General features: G+C 37.4%; 2 protein-coding genes across 2 annotated transcripts; both read right to left on the bottom strand.

Moving 5' to 3' along the window:
• Window positions 1–2982: 2982 nt before the first annotated feature.
• On the bottom strand, window positions 2983–8617 carry LOC149806113 (cytochrome P450 2H2-like). The gene is made up of 4 exons (XM_089951002.1): window positions 8170–8617; window positions 6296–6814; window positions 5495–5935; window positions 2983–3564 (listed from the first exon to the last, which is right to left on the bottom strand). Exons 1-4 carry the CDS (start codon window positions 8522–8524, stop codon window positions 3374–3376), a joined length of 1506 nt encoding a protein of 501 aa, XP_089807128.1. The 5' UTR covers window positions 8525–8617; the 3' UTR covers window positions 2983–3373.
• Window positions 8618–12689: 4072 nt separating this feature from the next.
• LOC149806112 (cytochrome P450 2J6-like) lies at window positions 12690–17112 on the bottom strand. The gene is made up of 3 exons (XM_089935156.1): window positions 17028–17112; window positions 13210–13728; window positions 12690–12865 (listed from the first exon to the last, which is right to left on the bottom strand). The coding sequence occupies exons 1-3, from the start codon at window positions 17110–17112 to the stop codon at window positions 12690–12692; spliced, it is 780 nt and encodes a 259-aa protein (XP_089791282.1).
• Between the last annotated feature and the right edge of the window lie 1959 nt (window positions 17113–19071).

Genomic DNA, 19071 nt, shown 5'->3' with positions numbered 1-19071 from the left:
CATTTGCATGGAAATGATTTTGGCTCCGTTCAAAGTCACTTTAGGGCGTTCGATGCCTTGTTCCGTATAGTATCTCAAAAGAAACTGTCAATCATATCCCGACAAATTGTGTTCCATCACTGTGCAATGGCAATAACAATCTCTGTAACGTTGATTGTCCTCTTCTCTCCACGTCTGGTCGATGGGGCCTAAGATCCATTGGGCGGAATGGGTGAGTGTGTTAGGTCCCCGAAAGATTTTGGAAGGTGTCAATTCTGTTGGCTGCTAAACTCGATCCAAACGGAGGACTTCAAACTATCGTGATGAATGGAAAGTCTCAAGCGATCGTCTTCTTTGGCTTGACATTGCCGTTTCAGTGTGGTTAACAAAAAATCCCACACCTCGGTGATGAAGCCCTCTGCTTTCTCCAGCGGTACGTCGGACTTGAAATCTTTAAACTTCATCGTGTATTTGTAAGTCGTCGTGCTAAATTTTCTTCTGGAGCGCTTTTCAGTTTCTCGAATATGGTAGTATGTTTTGAGGAGATAATGGTGGTGAACTTTGGTTGGGTGTAGAATCTCTGGGTCTGGAATCTAGCTCACTCATGTCATCTTCAAAAGCTCTGGCATGAATATGTGCCAAAATTTCAGTTACTGTACGAGGCGATAATTCACGTTTCTGCCTCTTACTTTCTTCTCCTTTCTCCACTTTATATCCATGGCAGACAGTCGTATATATAAAGGGCGTGTGACTTCCCTTCCAATATTCATTGCACTCTCAAACCGAGCAGAACGATGGAAGAGCCCACACAGATCGAACTAATGATCAGAGTTTTGCTAGGTGTCATAAGAAAATTTTCTTCAGACAAGCCGACGGACTACTCCCCCTCGTTTCGAGATAAAAGTCAAGATACTTGCAATATCTGTAAGAAGAAAGGACATTGGTCTTCAGATTGTGTAGACCGTCAAAAAAGCTAGACAGGTGCTAGAAGAGACAAAAGTCAAGATACCTTTTATTATTGTCAAGAAAAAGGACATTGGTCTTCAGAATGCCCTAAGAAACAACAGGAGCAAGACCAAGAGACTGGTTCAGAACAGGAAAAAGAAGTGGTGAAGACAAACACAGAAGAAGCCTATGAACTTTTTAAAGTGTTGTGTTGGATTGTAAAATTTATACCAGAAACGACCAGGCAGAAAACGTGTCTCTTGGATTTTATTCTTAGAGTAAGAACCTACATTCGCGCACTCACAAACATTCACATACATACATGATGGGTAAAATAGTGTTTTTTGAGTTTTTATTGATTTTGGCAATTGAAATACTATCTCTTTTCGAGAGAAATGAGTGGCCCTGAAAAAGACCGTTGGGCATTTGTTTGTTTAAAAAAAAACACCTCAGGAACAGGACGCATTTATCTTTAACTGTCTTAGGCCTTTGCCACGACCAAGATCTACTTCTGAACTGGCTCATGTCGATGATGATTTGATAGAAATCACTAGGGGTGGTATCGCAGACGTAGTAATAAGGTTGGGTTGTTTGGTCCAGGAAGGTCTTCTTATCTTGGCTCGTAATAAAGAAGTGCTAAAACGTCTAAGAGCACCATCACCGTTTGACTTTCACTGTCCTCCTTCTCTCTTAGATCTTGTTTCTTTGCTTCTTCTTCCTGTCGTTTCCTTCTTGCCTCTTCTTCTTCTCGCTGTTGTTGAGGGAGAAAGGCTTGCTCTGCTTCCTTCTGCTGCTGTATAAATTTCTCCAATTCTTCTTTCTGTCTGTTTAAAATTATCCACGTGTGGTAAAGAAGTAGAAGGTGGCGAAGGTACTGGTATTTGAACAAATTCTTGCGAAGAAGAAAGAAAATCGACTAAATCCCAATTAAAATAAACCTCTTCTGGAAGTAGGCCTTTGTTGACTTGGGTAGCCGCTGCTATTCCATCGCTTCTCGTCTCCACAGCCGGTGCACCCCAATTCATTGTCTTCTTAGTTTCCGTCATGTTTGAAAACTGGGTCGCATGGATTGACTGCGCACAGACGCTAGCGCATCTAATATATGTAATGTGACGTCACAGACTGCTCTCTTCGGATTGGAAGACTGACTTCGTGTTGTGACTGAATTTTCTAACGCGTATTTGGATTGGTCAAAAAAACTCAATCCGTTTCGATCCTCCCTTCCCTTATAAATAACCCGTTCAGTTCATTCCCTTCACCTGTTCTCGTCACAAGGTATGGACCAACGTAGAATCATCTACTCTCGTATCATCAATGCTGTTCCGTACGGACTTACCCATGTATGTGAAATCATCATGGACAATTATCAGGATCATGGATACAAGCGTTCGGAAAACAAAAATTTATGTGGAGAGACAAGGTTGTTTGAAAAGGGTCTTAATCTACGAACCAGAAATCAGAAGAAGTTTGAGGAAAAGAATAAGATCTATGCGATGCATACTATGTTAACGGAATAATGTTAACATAAACCCAAAGGCCCTTTTCAGGGCCACTCATATGCCTCGAAAAGTGTTGTTTTCTTGCCTTAATTTTTTTTTTAGTCAGTTGTATAAGTGTTTGTCTCTTATATGTTGTCTATTGTATGAGTTATATAAATCTAAGTCCCACTCTTTATTCCTGATTGAGGTCAGTCCGGTGCACACTTGCACACCCGCTCTTTGCTCAGTACTGTGACGTCCTACATTACTGCAACATTGTTACCAATCTCCCATACCGTGACGTCAGACGCTGTACAGTCTCCACTTTCCATTGTCCGTAAACAGGCCCAATATTCCCTATGTTAAATTCCCATTGTCCGTAAACAGACCCAATCCATTGTCCCTGTATATTCCTATGTTAAATTTCCCATGTTAAATTCCCCTTGTCCGTAAAAGTGCCCGGGGTGGGTAGGTGGGTCCGTAATTTATTTTCCCATTATCCGTAAAGTGCCCCACTATACTACTGACGAGTACTGTTTTATACATGCATTATATGATGTTCCGTGAAACAGAATGCAGATTCATCTTTAAAGTGAATTTATTAATTGTTTTGAGCTACAGCAAAACAGATTTACAAAACATTTGTTTCAAAAAATAAGATTGGCAAAATATTTGTATAATTGTCTTCGTGCAGAGAAGTGCATATTCATTTTTTTTCAAGACTTGCACTATTCAGTCGAACTAAGAATATGTTGAGAAAAAAATTCTCAAATTTCCGTTTCGACACTCAAAATGTTTATAAAAAGTCTTTGCAAGATAAAATAACTGGAACAACAAAATTAAGCTCCAAAATACACAAAGACAAAATGAGTTCTCGAAGTACAGAAAAACAACAAAACTTGTATCGAGTTTTCACTTTTTTAGTGTAACTGTACTTTTGAAAAGATGAACATGAGTGTATTTTGTGCAGCTTATTTTTTCCTCAGTATTGCTCGAATTTCGAAAGGTCTCGGCTTGTGTGTTGCACCAAACACTCCGTCCAGTTCGTTTATGTCCAGCGTTGTACCCTCAGGTGGCAAAAACTCTAACCTCTGGATAAGAGCAGGGATGAAAAGGTCAAGCTCCATTCTAGCCAGGGACTCGCCAACACAGTTCCTCCTACCTGTAAAATAGTTCAGAATGCATAGCACACATTATTTACGTTTCTGAACGTAGAAGCAAACACTTCCCTTTGTGTCATACAAAGTACAGTCTCAGGCAATAATGAACAGCCTTTGGAAATAAAGACGTCGTCGAGGATTTGGTAAAGAGGCATCGTCGCAAGCCACGGACGAATATCCGCTACGCTCCACTTTCATCAGTGACTTCCTGTAACAAGATTTCTGTTGTTTCTTATGAATATGCATACATACATTAACATACATTAACAATCGTTACGAGTTCGAATAAAATTGTCCTAAAAGGATTACCAAACGTGACTTTGCGTTCTATTTGAATGAGCCAGTCAAATTTCGTTTTTTAAACACAGTCATTTATTGATCGGTAAAAGCACACTTTCTTTGACTTGTAATAATTTGTTCATTGTCTTTCTGATGACATACTTTTGTTTATGTATAATCAAGAAAAAAGAGGAAATCTTGTCGTAGTCAGTCGCTGATGAAAAAGCGTAGCGAAGTTTCGTCTGTGCCATCGACGATAGTTAAATGATAGAAAGACTTGCCTAAATTTTCACAACTTTTATAAGATTGCTTCTACAAGAAACGAAACATGAAAATAAAAGAACGCCTAACTAACTGTCTTCTACACATTGATTATTGTTTATATGTTTCCTTCAACAATCCAATGTTAAGTTGCAGGGAAGAGATATATATTTCGATTCCATCAAATAAATTCAAACGTAAAAAAGAGATTAGAAACAAATCCAACATTATTATGTAATACAGCTATTATATGCGTCATTTGTATTTACGTCTCCATTTTATAGATCTACTTTATTTTAGCGATTAATTGTTTGATTATGGGAGTCGATGTTGTTGATATATTCCCCAGCCTGAGAAATTAGCCATTCTTGGTGGCAAACGTCACAGAGTGCAAAGTTGATGAAATTTCATGATGGCATGGTTTATTTGCGTAGTGAGTTCAGGTCAGAGCCGGATAAGTGTGCCTGTAGCTAAATAGTTCCTATAGAAATGTAAAAGTTGTTGATTGGTTCTGTATTTCCATGTTAAGTATTTGTGATAGAGGCTGATAGTTTGTACAATGGAATAATTGAGAAGGGAATGTTCCATTATCAGGAGACGCCTTTTATTGCTGCTATTATGGTAAATATAGTGGAGTGATACAGATGAAATCAGGTTTGTAATCGCGATTCGACTGACCCAGGGACAGAGTAGGAAAATAATTCTCTGTATTTGTTTGAGCGGTGAAGAACTATTTCAGTTAGTTTTAAATGTATGTTTAATACATAATTGTCTATATCATGCTGAGGAAATGGGAGCTCAGCGTCTTTTCCAAGGTACACCGATGAAGCCAACCCGAGATGGCAAGTGCTTGCATCGAACCCAAGACCCGAGTCTGACGCACTCCCAACTGAGCTACCATGGTTCACAATGGGGGTAGAATGGGAGGAGGATGTGGGTAGAAATAGAGCGGGAGGAGGGTGTGGGTAGAAATAGAAATGTATGTGAAGTATCTGAGCAGCCTTGCTGAAGCTTTGTAAATTATCCTTTTGAAATTTGATACTTATGTAAGACTCTGTTAGATATGTCTGTCGAGTATCTATCTAATATCTTGACAAGAAGAGAAGCTAATCAAAACAAAGCAGTTGTAGTTTTTCGTTATCACATTCTGGATGGTTTAAAACATGTTTTCATCATCCATATAAACCTATAACGTCTCAAAGAGATCCTAGGAAAATTAACTTCATAAAGCCAGTGAGTTCGATCTAATAAACTCTCGGACACTTCAGGACTTGATTCTGAGAGAACGGGAGAAAATGTGATTGATAGCCTCAGTATCTATTAATTCATCTCGTGCCTTTGAAAGCACCGATGTCGATATCTTTATCTCACGAGGAGGTTATGGAATTTTACCTGTGAAGAAGGGAATGAACTCTTCCGGTTTTGTTAAGGTCCCTTCCTTGTCAATGAATCTCTCAGGTCGGAACTCCTCCGGGTCAACCCAGACTTTAGGTTCGAAAAGCACGGAGTCGATGTCTGGGACAAGACTTGTTCCTTTAGGGATGTCAAAGCCCCGGATTTTTGTGTCCACTGAGCATGTGTGAGGAAAGCTCACCGTAGCAATGTTACAAACTCTAAGAACTTCCATGATGAAAGCCTCCGTGTATACCAAGTTCCGTTTATCCTGCAAGGACGGCAGGCGGTCTGCACCAACGATCTCGTTTATCTCACGAAAAACTCGTGCCTGGATATTTTGTTTGGCAGCAAGGTACAAAACTGCCCAAGTAATAGTAGTCGTAGTTGTTTCTGAACCGGCTACAAACAGGTCGAATACTGTTTTTATCAGCTGTTTTTCTAAAATATAAAAAAGGGTTCTAAAAATGTATTTCATTGAGTTCAAAAGTTTGAGATTTTAGAAAATAGAAATCGTTTCAACAGAATAATAAATCACGGACGTTTTTAAGCGCATTGCAGCTGTCAATTTTACTTGCTTGTGTATATAATTCATAAATACCTGTAAATCATAAAACTCAAAACGTCCTTTCAAGTGAGTCGTTCAAAGAAGATCAAACAAAAGGAAAGTAATGTGTAAATGTATTTTTTTTCCACTTGATAACTTGTAACTATAATACGGAAAAGTTTGCGATTTTATATAAGAATGAACATTATTTATAATTCTAAAGTTAGAAGCCTAATAGCTTTAGTTTTACGCACTTGTAAATGTAGAATCTTTTTGATCTCGATTATTCTTCATTTCCAGTAGGAAAGCATCAATGAAGTCTTCCATTTTGTTATCGTCGAAATTCTCCATGTGCTTGTTAATAAGGTCGCCTATAAATCCTTCCACATATTTGACATTTCTCAACGTCTTTTTTACGCGAAACACATCTCCGGGTAGGTACCGCAGGAAAGGAAAGAAATTGACTACATTATTTGGTCCATTGTTTTCCATGTTTTCTTCCAGGACTGTCATAATTTTTGCAAACCTTGGGTCGTCATGATTAAAATGTCCTCCAAATGACATAGCACTGATGACATTGGACACGCTAGTTTGTAGAAGATGTTGAATACGGAATGGCATCTCGTTTTGTTTCCCGATCTCGGATAAGAGTATGGATATTTCCTTATGGATCTTTCCTTCGAGGCTCGTTTTTCCAAATCCAAAATTTCTCAGTGTTGTAAGAGTAAATTTTCGGTGTTCCTTCCAAAGCCCTCCAGAAGTTGCTATTATACCTATCAACAAAACATAAAGCCCTTAGCTGTTTGTCAGCACATACAATATTATAACATAGATTTTTAGGTTTTGACAAGCCTTGCCATATTTATTCTACGTAAAATCTGGTTATAAATTTGATTATATTTGCTTGGAAAGTACTTAAAAACCGGACCATTTGAATGTATTGCATGGTTTCCTAAGGTACATATAGGTGCTTGAATTGTGGATAAATGAAGAATGGAGCCACCCTAAAATTGTAATTAAGAAGGGGTGTAATCCTTCGCTCCGTCCCTCCAAGCATTGTCATGGGGTCAAAGGTCAAATGTTTAGAAAATTTAATTACAGTGACAATCAAAACTTCAATATGCAGTCATAGCAGAAAAACATATCATATTTATTCATGGATTCGGTATTATGACCTCTGACCAGGTGTCTGAAAATGTATTTATCATATATATTCATGGATTTTGTATTATGACCTCTGACCAGCTGTCTGAAATTTTATTATTTATTTAAAGTTGATATTCTAACTGACCTGCGAAATCGTGGAACATTAGGTAGGAAAGAAATCATGGTTGCAAAATTATATAATTATGGTTTCTTACACAGTTATCCAATTATGTGCGGGACCGATCCGTTGGGCCTAAGTAGTTAGAGTGTATGCCTCGGATGCGGGAGGTCGCGGGTTTGAACCACGGCCGAATCTCACCAAAGACTTATAAAATGGTACTAGCATCTGCCTCGCTTGGTACTCAGCAATAAGATGTTAGCATTGGGACTGGCCGGCCTGCTATCGGGATAATGTGACTGTGTGGGACATGATGCAATATGTCTGCGTTATGATGCCCCATTGCTAGACGTCACTCTAAACTGCCACACAACACACATCATAGTGATATGACTAAAATTGTTGAAGTTAAGTTTAAAAATCTAAATCACACACACACACACACACACACACACATATATATATATATATATATATATATATATATATATATATATATATATATATATATATATATATATATATATATATATATATATATATATATAATCATGGCATTCATTGCATTAGCTAGAGATGAAAAACAGATTTTAATACAATGCCTTTACAAGTTAGTATACAATGCTAAATATTTCCTATGCGACAAGACAGGAAAACGCGCAAAATAGGCAAGTTGAATGTGGAATACGTACGTGAGTATTAAAAAAAGAAATGAAGAAACGTTTTCCCAGTAGAGCAAGCGTAGCAACGGTCCAGGCCCAGCTATTGAGTTTGGTCTGACATTGTTTTGTCTGGATGGCCCGCAAAAAGAAAACAAAAATGCCAGATCTACCTTCTTTCCACTTCACTCACTTCTACACTTACCTTGCCTTTCAGCAATAAGATTAGTAAATAAGGAGTCGGGTCTGTCAGAGAACTCTCCTCCACGCTTTACGAAGACTTCTTTAATGGCCTCGTACCCACTGATGACAACAACCAGTTTGGGTCCCATGTACACCCGGTAGATGTCGCCATATTGCTTATGCAGCCGTCTGAGTGATTTCCGCAAATCTGGATCTGCAGTCAGCTCCCAGGTATTCCCTATGAAAGGAATGTGCCAGGGACCTGGTGGAAGCTTTGCCCGGCCCTGGCGCTTGTAAATCCATAGTGTCAATATCGCTAACAATAGCAGTCCGATAGAAATTGAATTTAGATACAAGTTATGTTCAATGGGCTCCATGTATCTGTACTAGAAAAATGACCTGCTTCTGGTTTCAATCTTACGACAGTGAGGTTTACAGTTGTGTATATATAGCCTGACGATCGAATGTGGACTGAACTTTGCATGCATGAAAGGCTAACTACCGCTTTTTGTATCTAATTTCAAAGCCACGTAACTAGTTTATAGGTTGTCAAGCGCTCTAGTGCATAAATAAAGATGAATGACGCTTTTTGCTTCATTAGGTAGGAAACGGGTATAATATTCAATACCTTCTCTAAACACAGATATATATATATATATATATATATATATATATATATATATATATATATATATATATATATATATATATATATATCACGTAGGAAGTAAGCTTTGCATATAGCGTGTGCAGATTAAAAATACTATATTAACATTTCACTTTTCGTGAACCCGATTGGTCTAAATAAGTCAATTAAATTCTTCGACTGCATTCACTTTCTGATTGTCTGCAATCGTGTGAATGTTCTTTTCCCCGCCTTCTGGAACCTTTTCTTATTGCTTTTACTATGAACATTATACTAACGAAATTAATTATTTTTGGACGGATTGAACTCATTGGGTAATTAAATGAAAGGGGGAAAAACAGCACATACATGCATACAGTCAGGGCCGTTGAGAGCTATCACAGGCCCTTGGATAAGAAACACCATGGCCTCTCCTAGTTCAAAATTTTTCTTGTATAAAATTAACAAGTGTTCTTTGGCACGGGCCCCTTTTCACCCCGGCCCTGGGGATATATCCCCGGTGCCCCCCTCTTGTGTTTACTTCATACAGTCGAGAGAACCAGCGCTTAAAGTGAAAATCAAGTCAGACAAATGTTTGGCAAATCTAATATCGACCAGGTTCACGCAGAGTTGGAATGGAGGAGATTAACAAGTACAGGTGGCATTAATTTCAACGGAAAGGTTTAAGGAAGGAAAATGTCAACTCGATTACTATTTGTGGAGCAATGATGTTCTCATTTTCTAAATTGCATGCTCCGTTATATTTGCTACTAATTTTATACGAGCGAATTCGGAAGCGAAAATTATTCCTTGCATCTCGTATATTCCTAGTATCTTGTATATTCCTGGTATCTTGTATATTCCTAGTTTTTCATACATAAATAGTCGATAGAAACAGCGCTTTAAAACAAAGGAGTTTTTACATTCCTGAAAAGTACTGTCGATAGTTTACACCTTTCTGAACAGAAAGATTGTGAAAATGACGATTACTGGTTTATACATATATGCATGATGCTCCGTAAAACAGAAGGCAACTTCATCTTTAAGTAAATGTATTAAATGTTTTTAGCTAAGGCATAACAGAATTATAAAATATTGGTTACAAAAATAAAATTGGCAAAACATTGTTAAAATTGTCTTCTTGGAGACATACTTGCATCATTTAGTCATACTAATATGTGTACATAATCATATTGTAGTTGTTGTTTTTCCACTCACAAAATGTACTTTAAAATCTTTACAAGCACGAAAAAACAACAAGAAGAACAAACAAGCTTCAAAATACACAAAGACAAAATAAAAGTTATCTAACATTAGAGAAATAACAAAACTGTTATTGATAGTTCAATTTGTAAACAATGAATGTGACTTTATATTTACTCGTTATCTTTACCTGGGGATAGCTCGAATTTCGAAAGGTTTTGGCTTGTGTGTGACACCAAATACACCGTCTATCTCGTTTATGTCCAGCGTTGTGCCATCAGGTGGCAATAACTCTAACCTCTGGACGAGAGCTGTGACGAAGAGGTCAAGCTCCATTCTAGCCAAGGACTCGCCAACACAGTTCCTCCTACCTGTAAAATGGTTCAGACTACATTAGACGGTGTTTGCGTTGCAGGAAACAAACATTTCCTTTTGTGCGATACAAGTTACTGCCTCCCTTTGTGTGATGCGATGTACAGCCTCCCTTTGTGTGATACTATGTACAGTCTCCCTTTGTGTGATACGATGTACAGCCTCCCTTTGTGTGATACTATGTACAGCCTCCCTTTGTGTGATACAATGTACAACCTCCTATTGCGTGATACAATGTACAGCCTCCCTTTGTATGATACAATGTACAGCTTCAAGCAATAATTAACAAACTAAAAGGTGTCGTCGAGGATGGGGTAGAGGGACATTGTCGCAAGCCACAGTCGAATATTCGCTTCGCTGCTCTCCTTTATCATCCGTGATAAGATTTATATTGGTCCTTATGAATATGCATACCTGAATAAACAATCTTTGCTAGTCCGAATAAAATTGTCTCAAAGGGTTGATAAAAAATGACCTTTTACTCTATTCGAATGAACCAGTCAAATGTTCTTTTTCAAACAGTCACTTATCGATCGGAAAAAGAAACCACACACACTTTCTTTGATTTGTAATAGTATATTTCATTGTCTTGATAATGGAGTATTTTCCTTAAAGTGTGTTCAAGAAAAATGCGGTAATCTTTGTTGCAGTCTGTTACTGGTAAAAGAGGATATTCATCCGTGGAATGCGATCATAGTGAAGAAATATATAAACTTGTCCAAATTCTAACTACTTTCTTAAGATCGCTTCTTACAAGAAATGAAACATGATATGAAAAGAACGGCTAACCGACTATCCTTCACACATGGATTACTGTTTAAATTATTTATCTCAACAATCCAGGGTCGAATTCCGGGAAATACATATTTCTACTCAAGGAAATCAATTAAAAGGTTAAAAAAAGTGAATGAAAATGTATTCTAACAATTTGTTATAAACGACGTCATATATCAAAGATGGGAAAATTGTTTCCGATCATAAGAAATTGCCACGCAACTTTTGCAGAATCGTGCAAGTTATAATAACCAGAAAACAGACCTCTGTAAATATAGGAAATTTAAAAGTTATTTCATCTATGGCTAATATAGGCAATAATATTATGCCACACTATTTGAGTCAACTAATATTATTTTTGTTAAACTTTGTAGCATCTATCAATGAATATTACGTATTAGTATTGGCTGCTGACAGAAATTATCTTCATGCACGCGATTACAGGTAACTGGAAGTTGAAGAGACGTCAAATTTGTAAACTAATTAGAGCTTTATAAAAATGGACTTTCACCATCAGGAATTTGAAATTTCCTTAGAGAAATAAAAATTGCTGAACATTTAAAACGTGGCTTAGTGCCAAATACCTGGAAAAAAAACAACCGTATTAGGGGTGGTGGGGCTGAATATAGTTGTTGTTGTTGTTAATTTGGTTGGTATTAAGGGCCTTGTGAATACATTATTGTCTATATGATGCTGACGAATTTGGAGCTAATTGCCTTTCCCACTGCTGAAGCCAACCCAAGCTGGCAGGGATTGGGTGGGTATCGAACCCAATACACTTGGAGTACCAGTCTGGCTCTCTCCCATTCGATCTACTCGCGTCTCCCAAAGAGAGGGATTGGGATGGGGCGTAGACAGCAATAGAAGTGTATGTGCAGCATATGAGCAATCTTGCTAGAGCTGCATGAACCATCGTTATGAAATGAGATACTTATGTAAGGCCCTGTTAATATATATCTACCTGTCTGTTAGTATTTTGTCAAGGGGATAAGCCAATAACAATTTGGTTATCACAGTCCGGGTGGTTTAGAACATGTTTGTCATCATCCACACAAATCTTGAACGTTTAAAAGAGATCCATAGAAAGCTAACTCCATACAGTCAATACGTTCGATCTAATAAACTCTTTCACCCCTAAGAACTTGATTCTGACGAAACGGAAGAAAATTCACATGCCATTGATAGCCTCTCTTTTAAATGATATCCTTTCTTTGAAAGTCAGAATCTCTTAATTTATCTCACGAGGAGACTTACCTCGCAATGAGAAGCGTTATGGAATAATCAGTCCAAATATAATTCTACCTGTGACGAAGGGAATAAACTCTTCCGGTTTTGTCAAGGTTCCTACCTCGTCAATTAATCTATCAGGTAGGAACTCCTCCGGGTCGCCCATATTTTAGGACAGAAAAGCATGGAGTCGATGTCTGGGACAAGAGTTGTTCCTTTAGGGATGTCAAAGTCCCAGAGTTTTGTGTCCACTGAGCATGTGTGAGGAAGGCTCACCGTAACAATGCTACAAACTCTTAAGAACTTCCATGATGAAAGCCTCCGTGTAGACCATGTTCCGTTTATCCTGCAAAAGGTGGCAAGCGGTCGGTACCAACGATCTCGTTTATCTCACTAAAAACTCGTGCCTGGATATTTTGTTTGGCAGCAAGGTATAGAACTGTCCAAGTAATAGCAGTCGTTGTTGTTTCTGAACCGGCTATAAACAGATCCGATACTGTTTTTATGAGCTGTTTTTCTGCAACATAAAAGGAGCTGTACAAATGTATTCTAAATTTTTAGCAAGAAGATGGCATAATAGAAAATAAAATTAATGTCACATAATAAAAGAGAATGATCTCTTTAAAGCGCATTATACTTGCTCATGTATATCTTTCGTAAATATCAATCAATCATAAAATTCAAAGCATTCTTTAAATGAGTCGTTGAGTAAAAGATTAAATAAAAGGAAAGTGATTTGTAAATGAAATTCTTTCAGGTGATACCTTGTACCAGTAATGTGGAGAACTTTACGATTTTGTGTAAAACTAAACAATATTTATAATTCCAGAGTGTGAAACGTAATACCTTAGTTTAGCTCACTTGTAAACGTAGATTCTTTCTGATCTCGATTATTCTTCACTTCCAGCAGGAAAGCATCAATGAAGTCTTCCATTTTGTTATCGTTGAAGTTATCTATGTGCTTGTCTATAAGGTCGCCTAAAAATTCTTCCATACTCTTGACATTTCCCAGCGTCTTTTTAACATGAAATAGGTCCCCAGGCAGATACCGCAGGAAAGGAAAGAAATCAACTACATTATTTGGTCTACTGATTTCCAAGTTTTCTTCCAGCATTGTCATAATTTTTTCAAACCTTGGATCGCCATGCTTAAAATGCCCTCCAAATGCAATAGCACTGATGACATTCGACACGCTAGTTGGTACAATATGCTGAATACGGAATGGTTTCTCGTATTGTTTCTCGATGTCGGATAAGAGTATGGACACTTCCGTATGGATTTTTCCCTCCAGGCTCTTTTTTCCAAATCCAAAATTCCTCAGTGTTATAAGAGTAAATTTTCGGTGGTCCTTCCAAAGTTCTCCAGAAGATGACACTAAACCTTTATAGCACATCAGTTAAATGTAATTTTCTACAAACTTTAATATCTTTTTTCTTCAAAGGAATCGGTTTGAACATTTATTATATTTGATTGGAAAATGCATAAAAACCGGACCATTTGAAAAGTTTGAATGGTGTCTGAAGGTGCATATAGGTTGCTTGAACTGTGTCACATAATAAGGCAAGAAATAACTTGGTTTTTGCCTTAGAACGATTTTACCATTTTTTGTTGTACACGCGTACAACGTTACCTACGGTGAATAATTGTTTTTCCAGGTAAGCGACTGTACTAGCATGTATCTCGTCGAAAATTACTTACGGCGAGAGACACTAAAGCACGGTATACACGGATATTTTACCCTAACTATTACTCACTCTCCTGTAGATTTAAGGTAGATTCCGTTTCTAACCGACACTGGTCGTTTTGGATCTTGTCAAGTAGTGAACGTTCTCCATTGTGTTCTCCTACCATAGGGCTGTTCAGGGCTGTTTAGAGCTGACTGAAGATGTTATGGGCTGACGGTAGCTGTTTAGGGCTGACTGTAGCTGTGAAAGGGATAACTGTAGCTGTTTAATGCTGCGTGCTGTCTATACGTATGTGTATACATGTGTCTGTACACGTGGTGGAGTCACGAATGTAGACGTAGCCAATAAAAGGGTGCTGTATGCTGTCTGTACGTATATGTATACATGTGGTGGATCCGTGAAGGGTGTGAGCGGCTTATAAAAGCGTGGGCCAACCCAAAGACTCGGTGAAACTGTGTGGTTCATCAATTTATGAATGATACGACTATACAAGTGTCAAGAGGCATATGTTTGTTCCAACTGATGTTTCAATTGAATACATTTTCAATTGCATGAGATTATTTTGAATCTTATATGTATGATAGGAGATTATGTGAAATCTCGCTTACATTGCATAATATAGGATGTTATGTTAATCTCACTTACAGTGCATAACATTATTTGAAACATATTTGAATTCCTTGAGACTTGAGTCTTAATCGTACTCCATACGTGAGATTATGTGAATCTCTCTTACATTGCATAATATTATTTCAAATGTATTTGCAGTCCATGAGGTTATTTGAATCTCACTTTCCATACCTAAGATTACGTGAATCATATTTTTGTGTTTCAACTTGTGAATGTTTGTGTAGAGTGATTGGATCAATCGTATGTTGAGAGCGTGAGAGAATCATTGTATTTATAATATATATATATATACATATATATATATATATATATATATATATATATATATATATATATATATATATATATATATATATATATATATATATATATATATATATATATATATATATATAAATTCATTTTATAAATTTCCATCGTCAATCACATTGTGTTTGCGTTATTCATTTAATCCAAAACCCACTAGGTTTCTCTTCTGTTACACTGTGGATGATTGGAGAATGGATCCGCCCTAACGTTTTAATTAGGAACGGGTGTAATCCTTTGCTACGTCTTACAGAGCACTGGGATGGAGTAAAAGGTCAAATGTACAGAAATTTTGATTTCAACTACTTTCAAAATATTTTCTAACCAAACTTCAATTTGTGGTCAAAGCAGAAAGACACATCAAATATATTCATGGATTTTGTATTATGATCCCTGACCAGCTGTCTAAACAAATGTGTATCAACCTTGGCTTGGTGAGGTTTTAATATACTGCAAAAGTCTTGGCTATATGCGACGGCAAGTAATTGTAGCTGATAGAGTTTTCTTATTTATTTAATGTAGATATTCGAACTGTCCTGTGAAATCGTGAAACTTTAGGGATGGGAAAAAATAAGGGTTACATAACTACACCATGTGTGTTGTTTAACCATTACGCAAAGACCCGTTCACGGTTAAATTCAAAGGAAATTTTACGACTAGGGAGAGATGAATTTGTTTGGTTTTCTCTCAGTCAGTGATGTCACGATCGGCAGGGAGCAACTTTTGGGAACTGGAAACTCGAGAGGCACAGGTAAGTGTAAATTATCCCAAGGCAGTTTTCAGAGAGACCAGACCGTATCCAATCGAAACTGAGATATTCAAATCTTGGGCGAAGTCTCAATAAACAATTTATACGTACTACGTCGATTTTCCCATTAGTACATGTGCATATGCAGCCGGATATGGATCGTAGGAAAGTTGGGGAGCATTAGACTGTACTCCGAGTTTGCGCTCGTTAAACGGCGGGAAGGAATTTTAGTAAAATTCTATTTTGGATTTTGCGGACAAAAACTTCTTTAAGGTAAATTAGCTTCGCCAGAATTTGTCTAAATTTCATAAATATGTGTTGTAAGATTGATACATTATTGTGTACATTTAATTTATTAGAACTGGAATCTTCCGTGTATATCTGAATTATCAACATATGGTAACGTAGAGAATAGCGAATTTTTAACATGCAAGATTAACGTATGTAGATTGTTGGATTATGTAATTTACTATGTTGCATTGTAATGCATGACTGAAGTTATTAGTGACTTGTTAGAACTTGTACTTGTTTTATTAGTTTATGAATATATAGATTGCGAATTACGCAGAATTAGTCATTGTTGGACTTGTGCACATATAATTAGGTATTTCTTTTATATATTTTTACGTCTTTTATAATTCAAAGGGTAGAAAATGCGTATGATTGTTGTTGATGATGATAGTTTCCTATATAGAGAAGTTAACAGTTAGGGATGTGTATGCATGTATCCGAAGTCGTTGATATCATTGTTATTGTTATATCACAATTATTATAGAACAAAGCATTCAAACCTTTCAAATGGTCCGGTTTTTAAGTATTTTCCAATGAAATATAATAACTTTTAAAACAAATTCCTATGTATAAAAAGATGGTAAGGATTGTCGAAACCGAAATGAACTCTATGCTATAATATTATATGTGCTGATAAGCGGCAGAAATCTCAGCAAGCACTTGGTCATGGCGCCAATGATAACGACCATCTGTCAGAGCTACATTACAGGAAGATATCACGTGCTCTAAATTTGCAATTCTGCCACAAAGTTTGCTGTGTGGCCATCAGTTAGTTTCCATGCCTTTAGTTTTGTTATTGTAGGGAGAACAAAGAGGAAACTGATTTTCTGGTTGTCTATTGGCCAGATGCCACTCCAAGATCGTTTCCATGCTCTCACACCTTCCATGATAGTCTCTCCCCTGCCGAGAGCTTTGACTTGCCTGTCTTCCTCGTGTGCAAGACATTGTTCTTTCTGGACCATTGCACGCTTCTCTTTTATGCTTTTTGCTTGCCATGTGTGTTTTTTGGCACTACCAACCTCCAGCTTTTCCTGTTGCTACTATGTCTCCCATGTCGTTGTGTCTCAGTCTGGATTCTGCCTCTTCAACTTCCTTTGCTCCCATCGATATACTGTTTCTTTTCTCAGCCTCTCATCTGCGCTGTCTTTCAACATCATCACCTGCCTGGCCTTAGTCACCTTGAACTCCTATCTCACTGATGATAGTGGTAACTGAAGCTTGCTTCAAGTCGATACTGCTGAAAATCTTTGGCATTCCCATCTATCATTGGAGATATGCATTGAACATTCTTTCGACTACTTCTACGGCCATCAATAGAACTTAGTCTACTAGAAGTGGCCAAAGTATTCTTGGTAGAATAGGATGCTCGTAACACCAGGCATTGTACTTCCCTGGTAGTCCACTCTTTTAAATGGCTTCCATCCATTCTTTGGCTTGTTGCTCCATGCCTGCCACACTATCACACTCTCACTGTTATTCACAGAGTCCTTAAACCACTAACTGAGGCTCTTAATTGATTGCTCAATCAGTGTATATATATCATTCCCTCTCATATTCTGAACTTGTATCTATCTTGCATCTTCCTTTCTTCAGGACCAGATTTCTTAGATGACTTGAATTTCTCTAAAGTGTTGTGTTATGTATGTATGTATGTATTTATGTATGTATGTATGTATGTATGTATGTATGTATGTATGTACGTACGTATGTTGTTGTTGTTGTTGTAGGGTTTAACGCCATTTTTCAGCACACGATAGGCTATACATGGCGACCAGTATTAATGGTGGAGGAAGAACCCGGGAAAACCCCGGAAAGAACCACCGACCCACGAGAAGCTACTGGCAAGATTTCTCACATACCCACATTTGCTGAATCCTAGACTCGAACCCACGCAGAGGTGAGATGGCGCTTTAGACCACTCGGCCACTCGGGGCCCCTTGTATGTATGTATGTATGTATGTATGTATGTATGTACAATGCCATTGTGATAGACCAGGACTGTTGATACTTCAGGACATTCCATGATATTGGTACATCAGCACATTCCAGACCTAGAATTCATTCAGAATGCTCTATTATTTTGAACTTATAATAACATTTTTGGATTATTTTGGATTCAATACATAATACTATAAGTACCTCATAAAGTGTTATTTTATAACTCATATAATTATTTAATAAGTATTAGAAAACTTGTTGGTTTCGCTTCTTTCAATTATTTAGTTAAAGGTTAAAGAGTCGTACGAAGAGATATTAGGTTAATGGTTTCTGTAAGTTAACATTTAAATTACGCTTGTCATAGACTGGGGTCCATATTACGTCTTCTCCCCCCCCCCCCCCGGCTATTGACCGATACCGTTAATTTTATTTGTTAAGGGCCCCTGTGGGATAAACTGGCCATATTCCGACACACGTGAACGTTTTGTCCCTATGCCCTTTGGGGAATAGATTCGAAGAACGGCCGCCAAAATGTTGATAGTAATACTAAAAAGAAGAATCTTTAGCAGGCGGGATAAGGAAAATTTCCATGATCACAGCTAATCAATAAAGAAAATACTCAGCAAGAATTTCATTGGCTTATTTGGACAAATCAGAATTACATAAAATAATGTGTTAACATATTGTCATATAAGAAATATTGAACTGCACACACTATAAGTAAGGTGTACAGACTATGTGAAAAATGGCAAGTACGACAGAGTTGGTCAGGATTAACATTGTTTATTGTGGAGAGAGACTGAAGTATCAATTTGATTATCACATAGATATTTGCTTACAGAAGTTAATACCATGTTTCATTGTGTATGTCCAGTACCAATACGTCACACAGGAAATTAAATATATCCGTTCTTCAGAACAAGAATTCCTCCGGGTCGCCCCAGATTTTAGGATCGAAAAGCACGGACTCGATGTCTGAAAGAAGAGTTGTTCCTTTAGGGATGTAAAAGTCCCAAATTTATGTTTTAGCCGCGTACGCGTGAGGAATGCTCATGGTAGCAACGTTACAGACTCTAAGAATTTACTTGATGAAGACCTTCTTGTAGACCAAATTAAATATGGCAG

This window comes from Sinohyriopsis cumingii, chromosome 2 (genome assembly GCF_028554795.1).
Source record: "Sinohyriopsis cumingii isolate HCF-2022 chromosome 2, ASM2855479v2, whole genome shotgun sequence".
Classification (NCBI taxonomy): domain Eukaryota; kingdom Metazoa; phylum Mollusca; class Bivalvia; order Unionida; family Unionidae; genus Sinohyriopsis; species Sinohyriopsis cumingii.
The sequence above is the reverse complement of the archived record's forward strand: the minus strand, read 5'-3'. Positions and strand labels throughout refer to the sequence as shown.

Excerpts from the sequence above, each read along its gene's own strand:
- LOC149806112 (XM_089935156.1), bottom strand. The coding sequence starts at position 17,112 with ATGGGAGCAAAGGAAGTTGAAGAGGCAGAATCCAGACTGAGACACAAC. Across the intron at positions 13,729-17,027 it reads AGCAACAGGAAAAGCTGGAG|GTTTAGTGTCATCTTCTGGA; the intron begins GTTGGTAGTGCC and ends TGTGCTATAAAG. Across the intron at positions 12,866-13,209 it reads GAAAGAATCTACGTTTACAA|AAAAACAGCTCATAAAAACA; the intron begins GTGAGCTAAACT and ends TTTATGTTGCAG.
- LOC149806113 (XM_089951002.1), bottom strand. The coding sequence starts at position 8,524 with ATGGAGCCCATTGAACATAACTTGTATCTAAATTCAATTTCTATCGGA. Across the intron at positions 5,936-6,295 it reads AAAAGATTCTACATTTACAA|AAAAACAGCTGATAAAAACA; the intron begins GTGCGTAAAACT and ends TTTATATTTTAG. Across the intron at positions 3,565-5,494 it reads GTTCATTCCCTTCTTCACAG|GTAGGAGGAACTGTGTTGGC; the intron begins GTAAAATTCCAT and ends ACTATTTTACAG.